The sequence below is a fragment of the Gallus gallus genome, chromosome W, assembly GCF_016699485.2.
Source record: "Gallus gallus isolate bGalGal1 chromosome W, bGalGal1.mat.broiler.GRCg7b, whole genome shotgun sequence".
Classification (NCBI taxonomy): domain Eukaryota; kingdom Metazoa; phylum Chordata; class Aves; order Galliformes; family Phasianidae; genus Gallus; species Gallus gallus.
Genome location: NC_052571.1, coordinates 6,499,844 through 6,518,020, shown reverse-complemented (window position 1 = coordinate 6,518,020; position 18,177 = coordinate 6,499,844). Strand labels below are relative to the sequence as shown.

At 44.3% G+C, this 18,177-nt stretch overlaps 1 protein-coding gene across 10 annotated transcripts in view; it reads right to left on the bottom strand.

Annotated features, from left to right (window-relative positions):
- SPIN1L (spindlin 1 like) overlaps positions 1–17,478 on the bottom strand; it is a 168,630-nt gene extending 151,152 nt beyond the window's left edge. For 2 of the 10 annotated variants that reach the window (XM_040655161.2, NM_204191.2), the window contains exon 1: positions 17,271–17,412. Coding sequence is in view for 1 of the 10 variants with exons in the window: in XM_040655158.1 (XP_040511092.1) it covers positions 17,271–17,463 (193 nt within the window). In the remaining 9 variants the exon portion in view is untranslated. Of the gene's footprint in view, positions 1–16,866; positions 17,213–17,270 lie in introns of those variants that run through there. The other 8 variants (NM_001396708.1, NM_001396707.1, XM_046905104.1 and 5 more) reach the window with 6 other exon arrangements.
- Positions 17,479–18,177: the final 699 nt, after the last annotated feature.

Below are 18,177 nucleotides of genomic sequence, written 5' to 3'. Positions count from 1 at the left end.
TTATAGAAGGCACAAAGGTGAGGATAGATTTATCCAAAATGTTTACTCAAAAGATAATTTTTCAGACTTCTCAATGCAATTTTTAATTAAATGAATCAAATGTAGAGTTGACGGCAAGAGGGACAATCCCACCATTTATCTTTCTTCTCATTTCCTTCCTGCCCAGTATGCTGACCTAAATGAAAAACTCTTGTTTTTGTTTGTTTTTTTTTTCTTTGTACAGGTACTTTTTCAATGGAAAGCCTGCTTCAACACCAACACCACAAAACTTTATGGTCATTAGAGTCAACATGTGATTTTATTTGTCTTAATAGATGCTGCTCACTCTACTGCTTCTGTAGGATTTGGATGCAATGCACTTCAGTTATCTTCCAGTGAGCTATGTCCCAGTTCAAGTCATGAAGCGGTGGAGTGTGTGGAAGCTAGAAGAAACTTGTTTGTGAGAAACTGCTCTGTAGATGTAACTAAGTATCCTTGCTTTCTGTGAATGACCTTGCTTATCCTGGTATGTAATGCTTTATTGTCTCCCACTGTTTTATATATGGCCATGGTACTAAGGGGTTGTGCAGACATCTTACCAGCCAGCTGCCACTGGTAATGAGGACTTGGCAGAGACTGTACCAGCCGGCCATCCCAGTAATATGAGTACCTCTCTATTAAACTGATGAATATTAACTTGCCTCCATGTACTTTTTTTGGGATCGGTAAACCTTATGCAGAAGTGCTGGCACTTTTTCATTACAGTACTCCCTAACGCAAATGCATTTAAGTCAGATTCTTAAAAAAGTATTTGTGACATGAGGCAGAATTTTCTGATCATCTGGGTTGTTTTTTGTTTGTTTGTTTGTTTTTGTTTTGTTTTAAAGATACACTTGTTAGCATATATTTTGACTGAACAGGTCTATTATAATGGCAGTTCCATTAATGGTAAGCTAACCATTAATTAATACTTGTGATTTCCTTCAATTTTAAGAAAAGGATCTTCTGACTGTCCACATACACAAAATTATGAAACAGGATGGGCAAGCAACCATCCAAGGATGATACAAACATAGTTGACTGTTTTCAGTAAAATAGGGATTAGACAGCCTATATCCTCCAAGCCTTATTTTCATTACTTGTATAATTCTCAGAAAACTGAATAAAATCAGTCTACTCTCCAAACATTTTACAATTCAAAGTGAAGACCAGAGATAAGTTACAGAAATACAGAACACAGACAATACTCATCAGTACACTAGGTAGTTATCTAAGCATACCAGACACCTAAGTAGTGTGCTGAATTTTAGTAGACATTATTTGATACAGCATTTTAAAAAGGATAGCAGGTGTCATGGTTTTCTGATTTTTGGTAATCGATATTCCACATCATAACATCATGTAGTGCACTGGGAGTTAACTCTTTAAGTTAATGCTCCAGATATGGGCACCTGTCCGGAAGACAAGAAGATCTACATACCCCAGGGGACTTTGTGGTCAGAGAGGAGATATAACCTCTGGCAAGGTAACCTGATGTCCCTCTTTTCCCTTTCTTCCTTCGACTCTCCTCCCTGCTGCTCGTCCTGACCGCACGCATTGCCTTGGCACTACTGTAAGGCCTACAGCTTTCAGATACTCTTGCTCTCATTATATTTGATTTATTTGCTTCAATTCTAATTGTATTGTATTATAGTGTGTTATCTTGCATTCCGATACCGTATTTAGTAAATTCGTTTGTTTCTCCTCATATCGTTGCTGCTGTTTTTAATTATTTTGGGGTCCCCTGTTTCCCTTTTCCGGAGGCGCGGATTTTGCGAAATCCCTCCACCCCACTAGTCACGGAACTGGGCTGAACCAGCCTGTAAACTGTTGACATTCTTGGTGGAGAATGCAGGCAGAAGCTGCTTTTTAGCTTTTTCGAACGAATCTCTCTCTGCTCTTGGAGAGCTTCGCTGGGAAAGTTTCTCTCTTTCAGGTGCTCACTGAAAACTCGACCATGAAAGTCAGGCAGACTGCCAATATTCTTGGATATTTGTAAACTTTCAGAACTGCTATCTTACTTCTGTAAAGAGGAAAAAAAAAGATTCCTCTTTCTCTTTTACACCTGTTTGCAGAGGGAGCTGCTAATTTTACAGAACTTGTGATTTTTAAGCAGGTTCACAGTCTCTCCTTTGAATCCTTTATGCAGTTTTTGAATGCTCATCTGATCACGTTGTTAATATCCCTGAATGTACTACTCATCATTTCACTCAGTATTTGTATTTATTGTATTTTGAAGAAGCCTTCCCCAGAACCAGAGAATACTGAGTGGCAGGGAGTGTGGAGAGGCTTGAGAGAGACATCAGAGAGATGGACATCTTTGGTGTCATGGAACTTGACTCCTGAAAACCTGAAAGATCCTGAGAGCCTAAACAGATATTTGAGACAGAGATGTTGTGGCTCAGGCAGATCTGAGGAGGCACAAATGATTTGGGGCCCGGCTAATACTTATCAGGCCTTATTCAATACTATCCCAGAGAGGGAGAGAGTTTCTGAAATTGAGAAAGTCTCTGTGCTGAAAGAGAGTGTCTCAGAGCTGAAAGGGAGAGTCTCAGGGAGACAGTACAAAATGAGTGAGAGAGTCTCCAAGCCGAAAAGGAGAGTTTTCAGGAGAGACTCCGAGCCGAGAGGAAGAATCTCTGGGCTGAGCGATAGAGTCTCCTAGTTGAGAGAAAAGACCTCCAATCTGAGCGAGACACTCTCCGGTCCAAAAGAGACGCCCTCCAATCCAAGTGGGACTCCCTCCAATCTGAGAGAGATGCCCTCCAAATTGAGAGAGACACCCTGCAATCCAAACTTGACAGTCTCCAATTTCAACAAGACACCCTCCAGTCCAAGCAAGACGCCCTCTGGTCCAAGAGGGACACCCTCAAGTCCAAACAGGATGCACTTCAAACTGAGCGAGACGGCTTCCAGTTCACAATATTTAGTCTCCAAAGTGAAGGAAGCAACATTCAGGCTCATCGAGTCATGCTCGAATCTGAACTAAATACCCTCATAATCGAACAAGACAGACTGAGCCGAGCTGGAGAGTGAGAGTATCGGAAATGACCAACCTGATCAACCACAGGAGGCACCACAATTGATGTCAGTTGCCCCGTACGAGGATGGAAAGTAAAACGAAAGTTGACTCACTTAGAACAGAAGAAAGAGGAGGAGTAGAAAGTAGAGGAAGCAGACACTGTAAGAGGAGAGGAGGAAAGAGGTCCAGAGGAGCAGCTCCAAGATCCAGGGGAAGCACCCCTGAGTCCAGGGGAGAGACCCCCAATGAGACTGCGGTCACCAACACCCAGGAAGACAACAAGAAGTCCATAAAGAGTAGGAGGTGAGCAAGACATCGTTGCCATTACTGATCGATCTCTGAAAATGAATGAAATTTGAGGTCTGAGAAAAGACCCACCCAAATGAGACTATTGTCACCTGGTTACTTTGATGTTGGGACAATGGGGTCAACACTGTGTGGCTAGATAGTAGAGAAGCCCTCCAACTGGGTGACACTGCTAGGGACTCAGCCACTGACAGAGGCATTAGTACATGCCAGAACCAGGCCTTCATGCTCTGGAAGCAGATGCTGCTAGCCATACAAGAAAGATACCCCTTCAAAGATGATTTGATGCCTGAGAAAAAAAAAAAAGACTGTCATGGAAAAAGGCATCTGTTATTTGAGAGAATACACAGTGGTGGAAATGTTACATAGCCCTACTTTCATTCCTGACGAGCCAGACCAAGAGCATGATCCTGCGAGAGTCAGGTGTACACCAAATATGTGGCGTATATTCACAAAGACTGCACCAGAAAGGTATGCCAGTACATTTGCAGCAATGTATGGCAGAGGGGAAAGAAGACCCCTTGTAAATGAACTGATTAATAAACTTCAAAACTTTGAGTTACATTTAACCCCTCTACGAGCTTGTGTTTCAGCCATTACAAAAGTAGCTGAAAAACTGGACAGAATGGAGAACAATCAGGAAGATATAATAGACTAACTGTCAACTATGTGGTATGCAGATGAATCCCTGGTGGTATCAGGTACATCTGACGGGGACCAGGATTCCCAAAAAAGCCTACTGGAGGGGCTGATCAAATTGGTTTCCTCACAGCCTGCATCATCCAACGTCTCAGCTATCAAAAGAAGAGATCCTCCTGCTCACGCAAGTGACAACAGTAAGACTATGACGCGTATGGCTTTGTGGCATTACGTACGTGACCATGGAGAAGATATGAAGAAGTGGCATAAAAAACCCACTCCTGCACTTCAAGCACGGGTAAAAGAATTACATGACAGATCAACCACCAAGATGAACTTCTCCAAAACGGTGATTGCTCCAGTTGCTGCAGAACACGGCATTAGCCGTAAGACCAACAGAGGTAACAAATAGAGGGGCCCTGCCCCCAGCCAGGAGGGGGAAAGGGATAACAGAGTGCGTTGGACTGTGTGGATTAGATGGCCTGGCACATCAGAAGCACGGAAATATAAGGCACTGGTGGACACTTGGTGCACAGTGCTCTCTAATGCCCTCGAGTCACCAAGGGACAAAATCAATTTATATTCATGGGGTGACTGGAGGTTCCTAAGAGCTGACTATGGCCGAAAAATGCCTCACTGGTAAAGACTGGCAAAAGCATCCTATTGTGACTGGCCCAGGGGCTCCCTGTATACTTGGTACGGATTACTTCAGAAGGGGATATTTCAAGGATCCCAAGGGGTATCGATGGGCCTTTGGAATAGCTGCTGTAGATACAGAAGGTGTTAAGCAGCTGTCTGTTTTGCCTGGCCTATCAGAAGAACCATCTGTTGTGGGGTTGCAACAAGTGAAAAAGCAACAGGTACCGATTGCTACAAACATGGTGCACAGACGGCAGTACCGCACCAACAGGGATTCCTTGCTCCCCATTCATAAGCTGATTCGTCAACTAGAGAGTCAGGGAGTGATCAACCCATCTCACCTTATAACAGTCCCATATGGCCAGTGCATAAAGCCACTGGGGAATGGAGACTGACAGAAGACTGCCGCGGCCTGAATGAAGTCACACCCCCACTGAGTGCTGCTGTTCTGGACATGCTAGAACTCCAGAATGAATTGGAGTCAAAAGCAGCCAAGTGGTATGCCACCACTGACATTGCTAATGCTTTCTTTACCATTCCATTGGCCACGGAATGTAGGCCACAGTTTGCCTTCACCTGGAGGGGCATTCAGTATACCTGGAATCGTTTGCCCCAGGGGTGGAAACACAGCCCAACCATTTGCCATGGGTTGATCCAAGCTGCACTGGAACAGGGAGGTGCTCCTGAGCACTTACAGTACATTGATGACATTATTGTGTAGGGCAGCAAAGCAAGGGAATTTTTTGAGAAAGGAGAGCAAATAATCCAGATCCTTCTGCGTTCTGGTTTCGCTATTAAGCGAAGCAAAGACAAAGGACCTGCACAGGAAATTCAGTTCCTAGGCATAAAGTGGCAAGATGGATGTTGTCACATCCCAACAGATCTGGTCAACAAAATCACTGCCATGTCTCCGCCCACTAATAAGAAAGGGACACGGTTTTTTTTTGGGGTAGTGGGCTTTTGGAGAATGCATGGTCCAAACTACAGCCTTACTGTAAGCCCCATTTACCAGGCGACATGGAAGAAGTATAATTTTGCGTGGGGTCCTGAGCAGCAGCAGGCTCTTGTGAGGCCCCATCTGGAGTACTGTGTCCAGGCCTGTAGCCCCCACTACAGGAAGGACGTGGAGCTCTTGGAGCGGGTCCAGAGGAGGGCCACTAAGATGATCAGAGGGCTGGAGCACCTTTCCTATGAGGAAAGGTTGAGGGAACTGGGCTTGTTTAGCTTGGGGAAGAGAAGGCTCCGGGGAGACCTCATTGCGGCCTTCCAGTACTTGAAGGGAGCGTATAAACAGGAGGGGGAATGGCTGTTTACGAGGGTGGATAGTGATAGGACGAGGGGGAATGGTTTTAAACTGAGACAGGGGAGGTATAGGTTGGATATTAGGAGGAAGTTTTTCACACAGAGGGTGGTGACACACTGGAACGGGTTGCCCAAGGAGGTTGTGGATGCCCCATCCCTGGAGGGATTCAAGCCCAGGCTGGATGTGGCTCTGGGCAGCCTGGTCTAGTGGTTGGCGACCCCGCACATAGCGGGGGGTTGAAACTTGATGATCGTTATTGTCCTTTTAAACCCAGGCCATACTATCATTCAATGAGACAGCCCAAGCCGTGGCTCTGGGGCCAGTACGGACGGGACAGGATGTAAAGAACATCCTCTACACTGCTGCTAGAGAGAAAGGTCTAACTTGGAGTTTGTGGCAAAGAGCATCAGGAGAAACCTGAGGCTGACCCCTGGGATTCTGGAGTCGAGTGTACAGGGGTACACTACAATTGAGAAGGAGATCTTAGGCACGTGTGAGGGGGTTCAGACTGCTTCTGAAGTAGTTGGTACTGAATCGCAGCTCCTTCTGGCACTTCAACTGCCAGTGCTGAACTGGATGTTCAAAGGAAAGGTTCCCTCCACCCATCGTGCTACTGATGCCACTTGGAGTAAGTGGATTGCGTTGATTACGCAGCGAGCTCGAATGGGGAACCTTAGCCGTCCAGGAATCCTAAGACGTGATCATGGACTGGCCTGAAGGCAAAAAGTTTGGAACATCACCAGCAGAAGAGGTATTGCGTGCTAAAGAGGCCCCACCATACAATGAACTACCAGAAAATGAAAAGAAATATGCCCTGTTCACAGATGGATCGTGTCATATTGGGGGGAAGCATCGCAGATGGAAAGCTGCTGTGTGGAGCTCCACAAAACAAGTTTCAGAGGCCACTGAAGGTAAAGGAGAATCAAGCCAATTTGCAGAGGTAAAGGCTGTCCAACTGGCCTTAGATGTTGCTGAACGGGACAGGTAGCCAATGCCTTATCTATATACTGACTCGTGGATGGTGGCAAATGCCTTATGAGGGTGGTTACAGCAGTGGGAGCAAAATAACTAGCAATGAAGGGGTAAACCTATTTGGGTTGCTGAACTGTGGAAAGACATTGCTGCCTGAACAAAAAATATGGTTGTAAAGGTGCGCCATGTAGATGCTCATGTGCCCAAGAATCAGGCTACTGAAGAACAACAAAACCATCAGGTAAATCGAGCTGCCAAAATTGAGGTGGCTCAAATAGACTTGGACTAGCAACACAAGGGTGAATTATTTCTAGCTCAGTGGGCCCATGAGACCTTGGGCTATCAAGGAAGGGATGCAACATATAAATGGGCGAGAGACTGAGGGGTAGACTTAACTATGGACGCTATTGCACAGATTATTCATGACTGTGACACATGCACCACAATTAAACAAGCCAAGAGGATGAAACCTCTCTCTGGGGAGAAGGGTGATGGCAAATGTTTAAATATGGGGGGGCGTGGCAGGTTCATTATACCACCTTGCCACAAACCCGCGATGGTAAGCGTTATGTGCTTACCATGGTGGAAGCAACCACTGGGTGGCATGAAACATATGCTGTTGCCTGAAACACCACATTAGGTCTCAAGAAACATGTTCTATGGCGACTTGGCACTCCAGAAATGATTGAGTCAGACAATGGGACTCAAAAATTCAGAAATTCTCTTTTAAATACTTGGGCCCAAGTTCATGGCATTGAGTGAATTTATCATATCCCCTATCGTGCACCAGCTTATCGTAAAATTGAATGATACAATGGGTTGTTAAATACCATATTGAAAGCAATGGGTGGTGGAACATTTAAGCACTGGGAGTAGCATTTGCAGAAGCCACCTGGTTGGTCAACACTTGAGGATCTATCAATCGAGATGGCCCTACCCAGTCCACCTCCCTACATACTGTCAAGGGAGATAAAGTCCCAGTAATATGTAAAGAGCATGTCGGGCAAAGCAATTTGGGTCCTTCCAGCCTCTGGAAAGGGCAAACCTCTCCATGGAACTGTTTTTGTCCAGGGACCTGGGTCCACTTGGTGGGTGATGCAGAAAGATGGTCATGTTCAATGTGTACCACAAGGGAATTTGATGTTGGGGGAGTGCAGGCAGTAATTCCATGTATATATATTTAAATATGTGTGTGCCTGTGTTTAATGCTTGTTAATTATGATTTGTTTGTATATATCAAGCATGATGTAGTAATGTAGAATAAAGGGTGAAATGTCATGGTTTTACGATTTTTGGTTACTGGTATTCCACATCATAACATCATGTAGTGCACTGGGAGTTGAAGTGTTAATGCTCCAGTTCTGGTCACCTGTCCGGAAGAGAAGAACTACGTTCCCCAGGGGGCTTTGCGGTCAGAGAGGAGATATAACCTCTGGCACAGTAACCTGATGTCCCTCTTTTCCCTTTCTTCCTTCTGCTCTCCTCCCTGCTGCTCGTCCCAACCGCATGCATTGCCTCAGCACTGCTGTACGGCCTACAGGTTTCATATACTCTCTCATTATATTTATTTGCTTCATTTCTAATTATATTGTATCATAGTGTGTTATCTTGCATTCCGATACCATATTTAGTAAATTCGTTTGTTTCTCCTCATATCGTTGCTGCTGTTTTTAATTATTTTGGGGTCCCCTGTTTCCCTTTTCCGGAGGTGCGGATTTTGCAAAATCCCTCCACCCCACTAGTCACAGAACTGGGCCGAACCAGCCTGTAAACTGTTTACAAGCAAGAAAACTCAACAGAGATGTGTTGTGGGGGAAAAATAAGTGTACTGATTTGGGGGGAAATTAAATCAATTTATTGTCAATTAAACTTCTAATCATCAATTTAGTACTGAAACAAACAAAAGCACATACATAGGCACTATTAAGGGAAATTATCACTTGACTCTGCAAAATCTCTCCTCCTCCTTTTTTTGTTCTCCAATCCCATTGCCACACAAAACAACCTCTTAGGTAGGGGCAACAGGCAGCACAAGAGATTAGGATCAATGAGTGGTGGTTTTTCCACTGATAACAGTGCCTTTAGAGTCAGACCTCTCAGCCTCTGCTCAGGCTGCCACTCTAGCTCCTGCTCCAGTATGGTCTTCTATTTCCTCTCTCTTCCTGCTCTGGTGTTGTTCCTCTCTCCCCTCATTTTTTTTTTTTTTTTTTCCTCCATCATTTATTGCCCTTTCTTAGTTATGCTTTCACAGAGGTGCCACAAGTTTTGCCAATTGGCCCTGTTTTGGCCGGCGATGGAGCAGTTGCCAAGCCAGTAGGAACCAACTGCAACCAGCACAAAGCAGTCTGCTGTCTTCTCCCACAGAGGTCACCCTTGCAGCTCTCCCCCCAATCCCCACAACCAAAACAGAATCACAGAATTGCAGGGGTTGGAAGGGACCTCAAGAGATTATAGAGTTCAACCACCCTGCTAAATCAGGTTCCCTACAACTGATCACACAGTTAGGTGTCCAGACAGGTCTTGAATATCTCCATAGGAGACTCCACAACCTCACTGGGCAACCTGTTCCAGTGTTCCCTCACCCTTACCGTAAAAAAGTTTTTCCGCATGTTAGTATGGAAATTCCTGTGTTCAAGTTTTAGACCATTACTCTGCCCTATCGCTTCACACCAAGAAGACCCTGGCCTCATCTATTTGCCTCCCACCTCTCTTTAGATATTTATAAACATTTATGAGATCCCCTCTTAGTCGTCTTTTCCCTAGGCTGAACAGACCCAGGTTACTCAGACTTTCCTCGTAAGGGAGATGCTCCAGACCTTTTATCATCTTTGTGGCCCTCCGCTGGACTTCTTCCAGGAGATCCCTTTCTTTCTTGAACTGAGGAGCTTTAAACAGGACATTACTCTAAATGTAGCCTCACCAGGCTGGAGTAGAGGGGGAGAATTATCTCCCTCGACCTGCTGGCCATGCTCTTTTTAATACACCCCAGGATACCATTGGCCTCCTTGTCCACAAGGGCACACTGCTGGCTCAAAAACCTTGCTAATTATGCCCAATACAAAATGTCACAAGGGAACTATTCCAGAGCATGCTTTCTTCTATTCTGCTGGGAACATCAAGATTTAAAAATCTCAACAGTAAACACGAGATTATACAGTGGATTTGAGCTACTGTTTTTTGAACATGCCAGGAAAGAAAACATTTACTAAGGCAGGAAAATAATGTTTGCAACAGAAAGAGTTATTTTATTTTAACACTTCTGATCTGGAATGTGTTATGTTTGATATGTCTTTCAGTTGTGCTTCTTAAGGATAAGAGGTCATAGTCATCTTAAAACACAATAGTTACTCATGTTCCTTATATTCATTAAATGTTCTGCCCTAATAGGAATCTGGGGAAAATAAAAAAAAACTACCAAGCAATACAGTACATAGAAATAAAAAGCCTTTGAATTACGCATTCATAGGGAATCACCATCTTAATATGCTATTCCCAAAGTTACATAGGGAATTCAGGATTCAAGACTACCTCTGAAATGTTAGAAAGACTCTGAAAACAGAAAAATGGGAGATCCACCACTGACCTTAAATGTAGCAACTTTAATCCTAGTGTTTCATAGAATCATAGAATCTTTTGAGTTGGAAGGGACCCTTAAAGGTCATCTAGTCCAACCCTCCTGCAATGAACAGGGACATCTACAGCAAGATCAGGTTGCCCAGAGCCTGATCCAGCCTCTCCTTGAAAGTCTCCTTTGAAAGGGACAGGGCATCCACCACATCTCTGGGCAACCTGTTTCAGTGCCGCATTACCCTTACTGTCAAAAACTTCTTCCTTATATCCAGTCTAAATCTCCCCTTTTTTCATTTGAAACCATTTCCCCTTGTCCTATTACAACAGACCCAGCTAAAGAGTCTGTCTCCTCCTTTTCTATAGTCTCCCTTTAGATGCTGAAAGGCTGCTATCAGGTCTCCCCAGAGCCTTCTCTTCTCCAGGCCAAACAGCCACAGCTTTCTTAGCCTGTCCTTGTAGGAGAGGTGTTCCATCCCTTGGATCATTTTTGTGGCCCTCTTCTGGATGTGTTCCAACAGGTCCATGTCTCTCCTGTATTGAGAACTCCACAACTTGACACAGTACTCCAGGTGAGGCCTCACCAGCTCAGAGTAGAGGGGCAGGATCACCTCCTTCGACCTGCTGGCCACACTTCTTTTGATACAGCTCAGGATATGGTTGGCTTTCTGGGCTGCAGGGGCACATTGCTGTCTCATATCCAGCTTCCCACCCACCAGTACGCCCAGGTCCTTTTTGGCAGAGCTGTGCTCAATCCCTTCATTCCCCAGCTTGTATTGGTAGTGGATGTTGCCTTGACCCAGGTGCAAGACCTTGCACTTGGATTTGTTGAACCTCATGAAGTTCTCCTGGGCCCACTGCTCAAGCCTGTCTAGGTCCCTCTGGATGGCATCCCGTCCCTCTTCCCTCTGGTGTCGATTGCACCCCACAGCTTGGTGTCCTCCGCAAACTTGTTGACTCAACCCCAATGTCGATGCAATTGATGAAAATATTAAAGAGCATCTGTCCTTATGCTGACCCCTGAGGGGCACCACTCGTCACTGATCTCCATCCGGACATCGAGCCACTGACCACCACTCTCTGGGTACAAGCTTACAACCAGTTCCATGTCCATCGAACAGTCCACCCGTCAAATCCTTATCTTTCCAATTTGGAGAGATGGATGTTGTTGGGTACTGTGTCAGAGGCCTTACTGAAGTTCAGAGAGATGACATCAGTGGCTCTTCCCTTGTCCATTGACACAGTTACTCCATCATAGAAGGCCACTACATTGGTCAGGCAGGACTTGCCCTTGGTGAAGCCATGCTGGTTCTCCCGTATCACCTCCCTGTCTTCTGTGTGCCTTAGCATAACATCCAGGAATATCTGCTTCATGATCTTCCCTGGAACAGAAGTGAGGCTGATGCATTCATAGTTCCCTGGATCATCCTTTCTACTTTTCTCAGAAATGGGTGTGACATTGCCTTTTTCCACCTGATCATCATGATTTTTCAAATATCATTGAGAGTGGCTTGGCCACCACATCAACCAATTCCCTCAGGACTCTGGGATGAATCTCATTGGGACCCATAGACTTGTGGATATTCAGGTTCCTCAGGTGGTTGCAAACCCCTTGCCAAGTCCAGTTCCAGTTGGGCCTTGGCCTTCCTAACCTCATCTCCACACAATCTAGCAGCAACTCTGTACTCCTCCCATGTTACCTGTCCCTGCTTCCACTGCCTGTGCATTTTCTTCTTACACTTCAGTTTGACCAGCAGGTCCCGGTTATGATGCTATGTTTTGATTCTAGTAGAAAAACAATGTTCATAGTTGCCTGCTAAGCCAAGGTCATTCACAGCAAAAGGCCTGAGAAGCTGAGAGGGAACAGAATTAGGAAAGCTGACTTAAATTGGCCAAAGGGAAATTCCATACCATATGACATCATGCAGGAGTTTTTGAAGGGGATGGGAGTTCATTTCTCTCTCTTCCGCTGCTCAGGGGGCTAGCTGGGCATTGGTTGGGATGTGGTGAGCAATTACTCGTGCATCACTTGTTATATACATTTATATACATATATATATAGTCATAACTATTTTCCTTTTCTCTATCTTAGTAAATAGTTTTATACCAACACATAAGTTCTACTTTATTTTTTTTCTCTCCCCCATCCCACTGGAAAGGAGGGGAGTGAGTGAATGACCATGTGGTGCTCAGCCACCTGCTGGGTTAAACCACAACATGCCTTCTTGGAGGATAACTCCTTAATTCCTTTGAGGTATTTTCCTTGAATTTCTCTGCTGCCTTCTCCTAGTGCCTCAGTGGTCCCTGGCTCACTGCCTTAAGATTTCAAATGTGCTGCAGTGTTGCCAGCACATCTCAGGGCAGCAGGTTGAGGGTCCCCACAAATTCCTGATTGCATTCCTACACAGCCTAGCAGCTTCTGAGCAATCTTAAACTTCAGCAGAGATATATGCTCCCCCAAACTCTGACACTAAATCAAACAAACCACAAACTCTGAAAAGGAACATTAAGAATAGCCACAACACTGAACAATCCCATGAAATGCAACTGCAGAGGTTGAATCCAAGGTACTTCAGTTAAAGTAGCCGGCACTGTTAGTACAAGGGAACCATCGGCTACAACATGGTCAGAGAAAAGAATTTGCATTCCACTATGTCACATGTGACAGTGAAAAATCAAGAGATGACTTCAAAGATGGCAAGTGGACTCAACAACTGGTCACCATGATAATAAAGTTCTCCCTATCAAAGTCTACTATAAGTTATCAATATAAAAAAATCTGGAATATTAACAGAAAACAAAATGGAGTTATCCGCTATTCAAACTATCATCTGCAATTGAAGGTCTAAAATTCAGCAGCTAATCTATATGTTATATAGTAAGTTGTTTAAATCTGTAGAACTACTTTTGAAATTAATATCTATTTTCACCATTTGGAGGTGCAGACCTTGAATACCTGTATGGGAACTGTTGAATCACAGCCTGAACCTCTGATTGACCACCTGAGGCGAGCACTGAGTCAGCTGCAGGGGCACAGGTGAACGCAATTTCACCTGAGTGACAAGAAGGGGTGGGGGTGGGGGTGGGGGTGGGGGGGGGGGGGGGGGCTGGCTCCACCCCTCCTAGACCCCATTTAAGGGCTGACTCCCAAGGAGGAAGGTTCTCTATCTGGAGATCATTCCTCTTGGATCCCTTCCATGATCCCAGGACATGGGTAGGATCTTAATTTCGTTACTCCTTTGTAATGTGATAATCTCTCTGGTCCAGTACCTGCATATCTGTTTGCCATACAAATATCACATGAGCATTCAATGCTAATGTAAAAAATAAACAAAGTCGTACTAAATGCTACTGGGGGTGGTATGGTGCAACAGACTATAAAGAATGTTAGTCTAATATAGTAACCACAATTCATGGCAATCATGTGCAATGGATCCACAAACTGTTGAAATGTATAAAGTTTCCAAGTAAGCAAGTGAAACGACCTCACATAGCATGGATTTACAGCAGTTTTACAACATACTACACAAAAGAAATATAAAAAGGTATTTTCCTCAACTTCTTCGGGAGCCTAACCAATTCACCTCTAAAATTCTGCATGCCAAAACAATTTCTATTTTAGATTAATACAAAGTTAAATCCACCCTCTATTACCTAGTAGAAATATCAATAAGTACTGTATAACATTTAATTATTTAATTTCACTATTATTTGAAAATTACTTTAGTGATCCCAGGCCCATTTTTCACTGTTCACAGATAAAGTACAAATTAACTACACTGTTTCAAGAAACTCAACACCTGCCCTTGTCACGGGGATGTAGATGGAAGCAGTCTGGACATTCACAGAAGGAAAGTCACTTTCCCCATTCTTTTAAGTCATGTGGTATGCTGATATCTAGGCAGTATTTTCTTTGGATAGCAAGTTGGCCTCATCTTGATATGGAGAAAGCACCAATTAGAAAAAGCAATATCAATAAAGAGCAATAATTTCAAAATTTTGTTATTCATTAAGATTGTGACCAAGTATCAAACTGTTCTAGTGATTTTACCCAATATTACCTTGTTGGATAACTTGATGAAGGTAAAATAATTGACTGCTGCACAAATGCACTGACATATCAAATTACAGACTTCTCAGACCTTACCATCTAGATGTATTACAGATGGCTTGGGATCCATTACACAGATACACATTTCAAAATGTAATTTGGATGATTCCACTCAAATTTTACATTGCTGTGAACTCAATATTATCATTTATTTTCTCTTCCAGGTAATCAACACTTGTTAATGGGAATGGAAAAAGTTGAAGAAAAATAGCCACAGATTTTTTAAAAAATGTAATAATATATGTTACTTAATTCTAGCATTTAAATGTAGTTACTACTTATCAGTACAAACTATGATTATGCTATGCCAGTTCATCACTAGAAGCTTTCAAAGCAAAATAGCCAAAGAAAAAAGTTAGGACATTACTTTAGGGCACTGCTCAGATTGATGGTCATGGCTGCAGTAAAACATCTAGAAAACATCATATTGATGTTTTGCACCTTGAGCATTCATCATTAAGTTAAAATCTAGATATGCCTCTCCATGTCAGATTATTTTACATACGCCCCCAAAAAACCCTACATTCAAACATTCAAATGTTATTTTGGTTTTTTTATTTTTTTTATTGAAGGGTACTCTGAGTAACTGTGGTTGGAGGTGCTGAACTGAACGCTTGCCTTGTGTTAGGACAGGTCAGAAACATGCTGTCATTCAGTATCACACTTCAGTTCATGTCTTTTCTTTGACAGGAAAAAAAAAATGTGCCTCTGTTTGTGCTATTGTCATCACTAGGGCAACGTAACCTGTGACAGAAAACTAGCAATGCAAAGAGACCCAACAAGTGTTAATTCCAGTTTTATCTTCTATGATCTGCAAGCTATTTAAGATACTGACAAGAAGATACAGGAAAAGTCAAGAACCTCACCCCAAAAGACTATGCTACTCTACCTCCATAATACCTATTCTAAAACGATTAGCTCAGATCTTTTCAGAATGACTGTGCTGAGTTGATACCTTATACTGACTGAACTATGTCCTAAAATGAAATAAATGGTACTAGAACATATTGCAAGTGTAACACAGTACTTCATCTCTGTCAGCAATTTGACACATCATCCCCCTCCCTCCTCCCCCAAAAAAAGAAAGATACAAGCATTCCAATCAAGCTTCTCTCTAAGCATCTCAGCAGGACTCAGCCAATTCTCCTCTGCCAGCCCATCCTCTAAGCCTTGCCAGGTTTTCAATTCCACTCTGATTTTAGGTTTCATTTTGTTGTAAAAAAGCTTTCAAAGAGAAGATACTTACCCATGCATGAAATAAGGACAGTGCATTGTTTTTTCCTCTCTTTTTTTTTTTTTTTTTTTTTTTTTTTTTTTTTTTTTTGGAGATGAGGGGGGAGTAACAAAACCCTAAACGGAGGAAAGACTAAGCAGCAGAGACAGAGGGAGAAGAGCCTGGTGAAGGAGCAGGGCAAGCGTCAGCCATGTTGTATGTGTTGGTCCAGTATTTACAAACCTGCAGCTGCAGCAGCGATTAGTCTGGGAGAGAGAGGAAAGAAGGGAGGGGGAAAGAAAGGAAAGGAGGGAGGAGAAAGCAGCGGCAGACAAAGGAACCCGAGTGGAGCGCGCGTATATACACGCACACTCTGGGTATCCCAGGTACCGGTACGTGCAATCTCAGTGCAGCCAGCCCAGTGCTAACGCACACAGCGGCGACTCCCCCAGCTCACGCTGCTGCAAAGCGGCCGATCCCCGCCACCACTCTCACACCCCCTTTGTGACGGGAGGGGGCAGGGCGGAGGTATGTCTCCCTACGCCAACGTGCGCTACCGACAGAGAGGCGGGGAGACCCTAGAAGGGCCCCAGCCCACAATACAATAACTCGGTAGAGAGAAAGGGGGGTGCGTGCAGCTGCGATCCCTCCCCTCCAGCAAGGGGAGGGGAAATGGATACTGAGAGGGACTGTAATAGAGGAAGAAAGCAGTCTCCGAAGGCTGGGGGAGGGGGGTTCTAAGGAGCCGGGGTGCTGCATGGGAAGGGGGAAGAGAGATTGGCAACATGAGCCCAAACACCCCAAGGCCCCACTCTCGCCTGCTTCCTGTGGTTTCCAGGCAGGCCACTGAGGCGAGTGGCAAAGGAAGGGTAACAGAGCCAAAACACTGCAAGTATATAAATAACATCAGTCTCAGGGGAGGGAAAGCTAGGAGCGGTGGTTCCGGCTCATCTCACAGCAACTCCCTCTGCTTCTGCCCAGTACTAGGCTAGGCTAAACTAATCTAGTCCAGGCCACGCCAGACCAGTGCAACAAGCCATGCACTCTCCCCAAGCCCGCATTCACAACTCACTTACCTGCTGGGGGAATGGCTGCTTAGGACTGCCACACAAGTGGTCCAGGATTGCCAGCACTGCAACCTCAGCAGTCCTCCTGCCTCACAAGGCCACTCAGGTTCTCTGTGGCAGTAGTGGGAATGGCTTCTCCCCTTGTCTCATTTGTCCCCCTCCACCGTCACCGCTGCTGCCTCCTGTTCGCCTTTGCCACATTTGGATCCCCTCTCCCTATACGAACTCCACCACCAGAATAGAGGCCTCCTCACCTTCCTGCCAAATAGAGAGCTAGCTGCATTGAGCCGTTCAAAACACAGGGCCGGACACCGCCCTCCTCCTCTCCCTCTCTGTCAACACGCAGGCGCACTGTGAATTCCGAACTGCGACAAGAACACCAGCAATCTTCTACCCAGTCCACTGCTACTCACCAGTGAACAAGCACCATCCTTCTCCTCTTCTATCACTGTCTCCCAGTACCCTGCTGGCAGTTATAGCAGAGGGTGGTGTGGGCTGGTCTGTAGCTAGTCGGCAAACGTTTGCTGGTTTACAAGATGTAGGCCACCAGGCCCCGTGACAATGAGCACCCGCCTTTTCCCTCCCCTCCTGCTGTAGGCCTAGCATTGCTTCGCTAGGTGGCCACAGTGCTTTGTAGCAGCAGTACCACTCACCAGTTAGAACAATAGGCAGCAGCACTTCTCTAAACAGGCCTTGGGAGTCAACGTTTGTCTAATGTCTTCTCACCATAAGAAAGAAAAGCCAGATATGGGTATCCTGCTAGAAATGAAAATAAAGATCTAGATAAAATGGTAAAAATAAGATGCACTTACACCAAATCATAGTCCATCACATTTTGTTACATCATCCACAGATGTAAATTCAAGAGCTTTGTCAATAGCTTTAGATTGACAAAGAACAAAATGGAAAACATCAATAAGATTATGTTCTCTATCAAATAAAATAATTGATTTAAAAATGAAAATGAGTGAACAGCTGAGCCACAGTTTGCCTTAATAAATCAAATTATTTATTTCAAAGTAGACTTTAACAGGTATGTCATTATACATGACATTTTCTGTTACGTCATCTTAAGACAAACTTCAGTGCATAAAGAATTATTTATTTGGCTTCCTGCCCTTTAAGAGTCAAGAAGAGTTTGAGTGAAAACTATCATATTGTGGAACCAACATGCAACTTAACCTAAGTAATAATATACTAAAAAACAACCAAACAAAAAGATAATTTTCAAGTGCTGTACATAGCCTACTTAGTCTTTTTGAATGCTTTGAAGTACTATCTAGTTTGGTTAGGAACAGAATGACTGAACTCTTCCAGAAG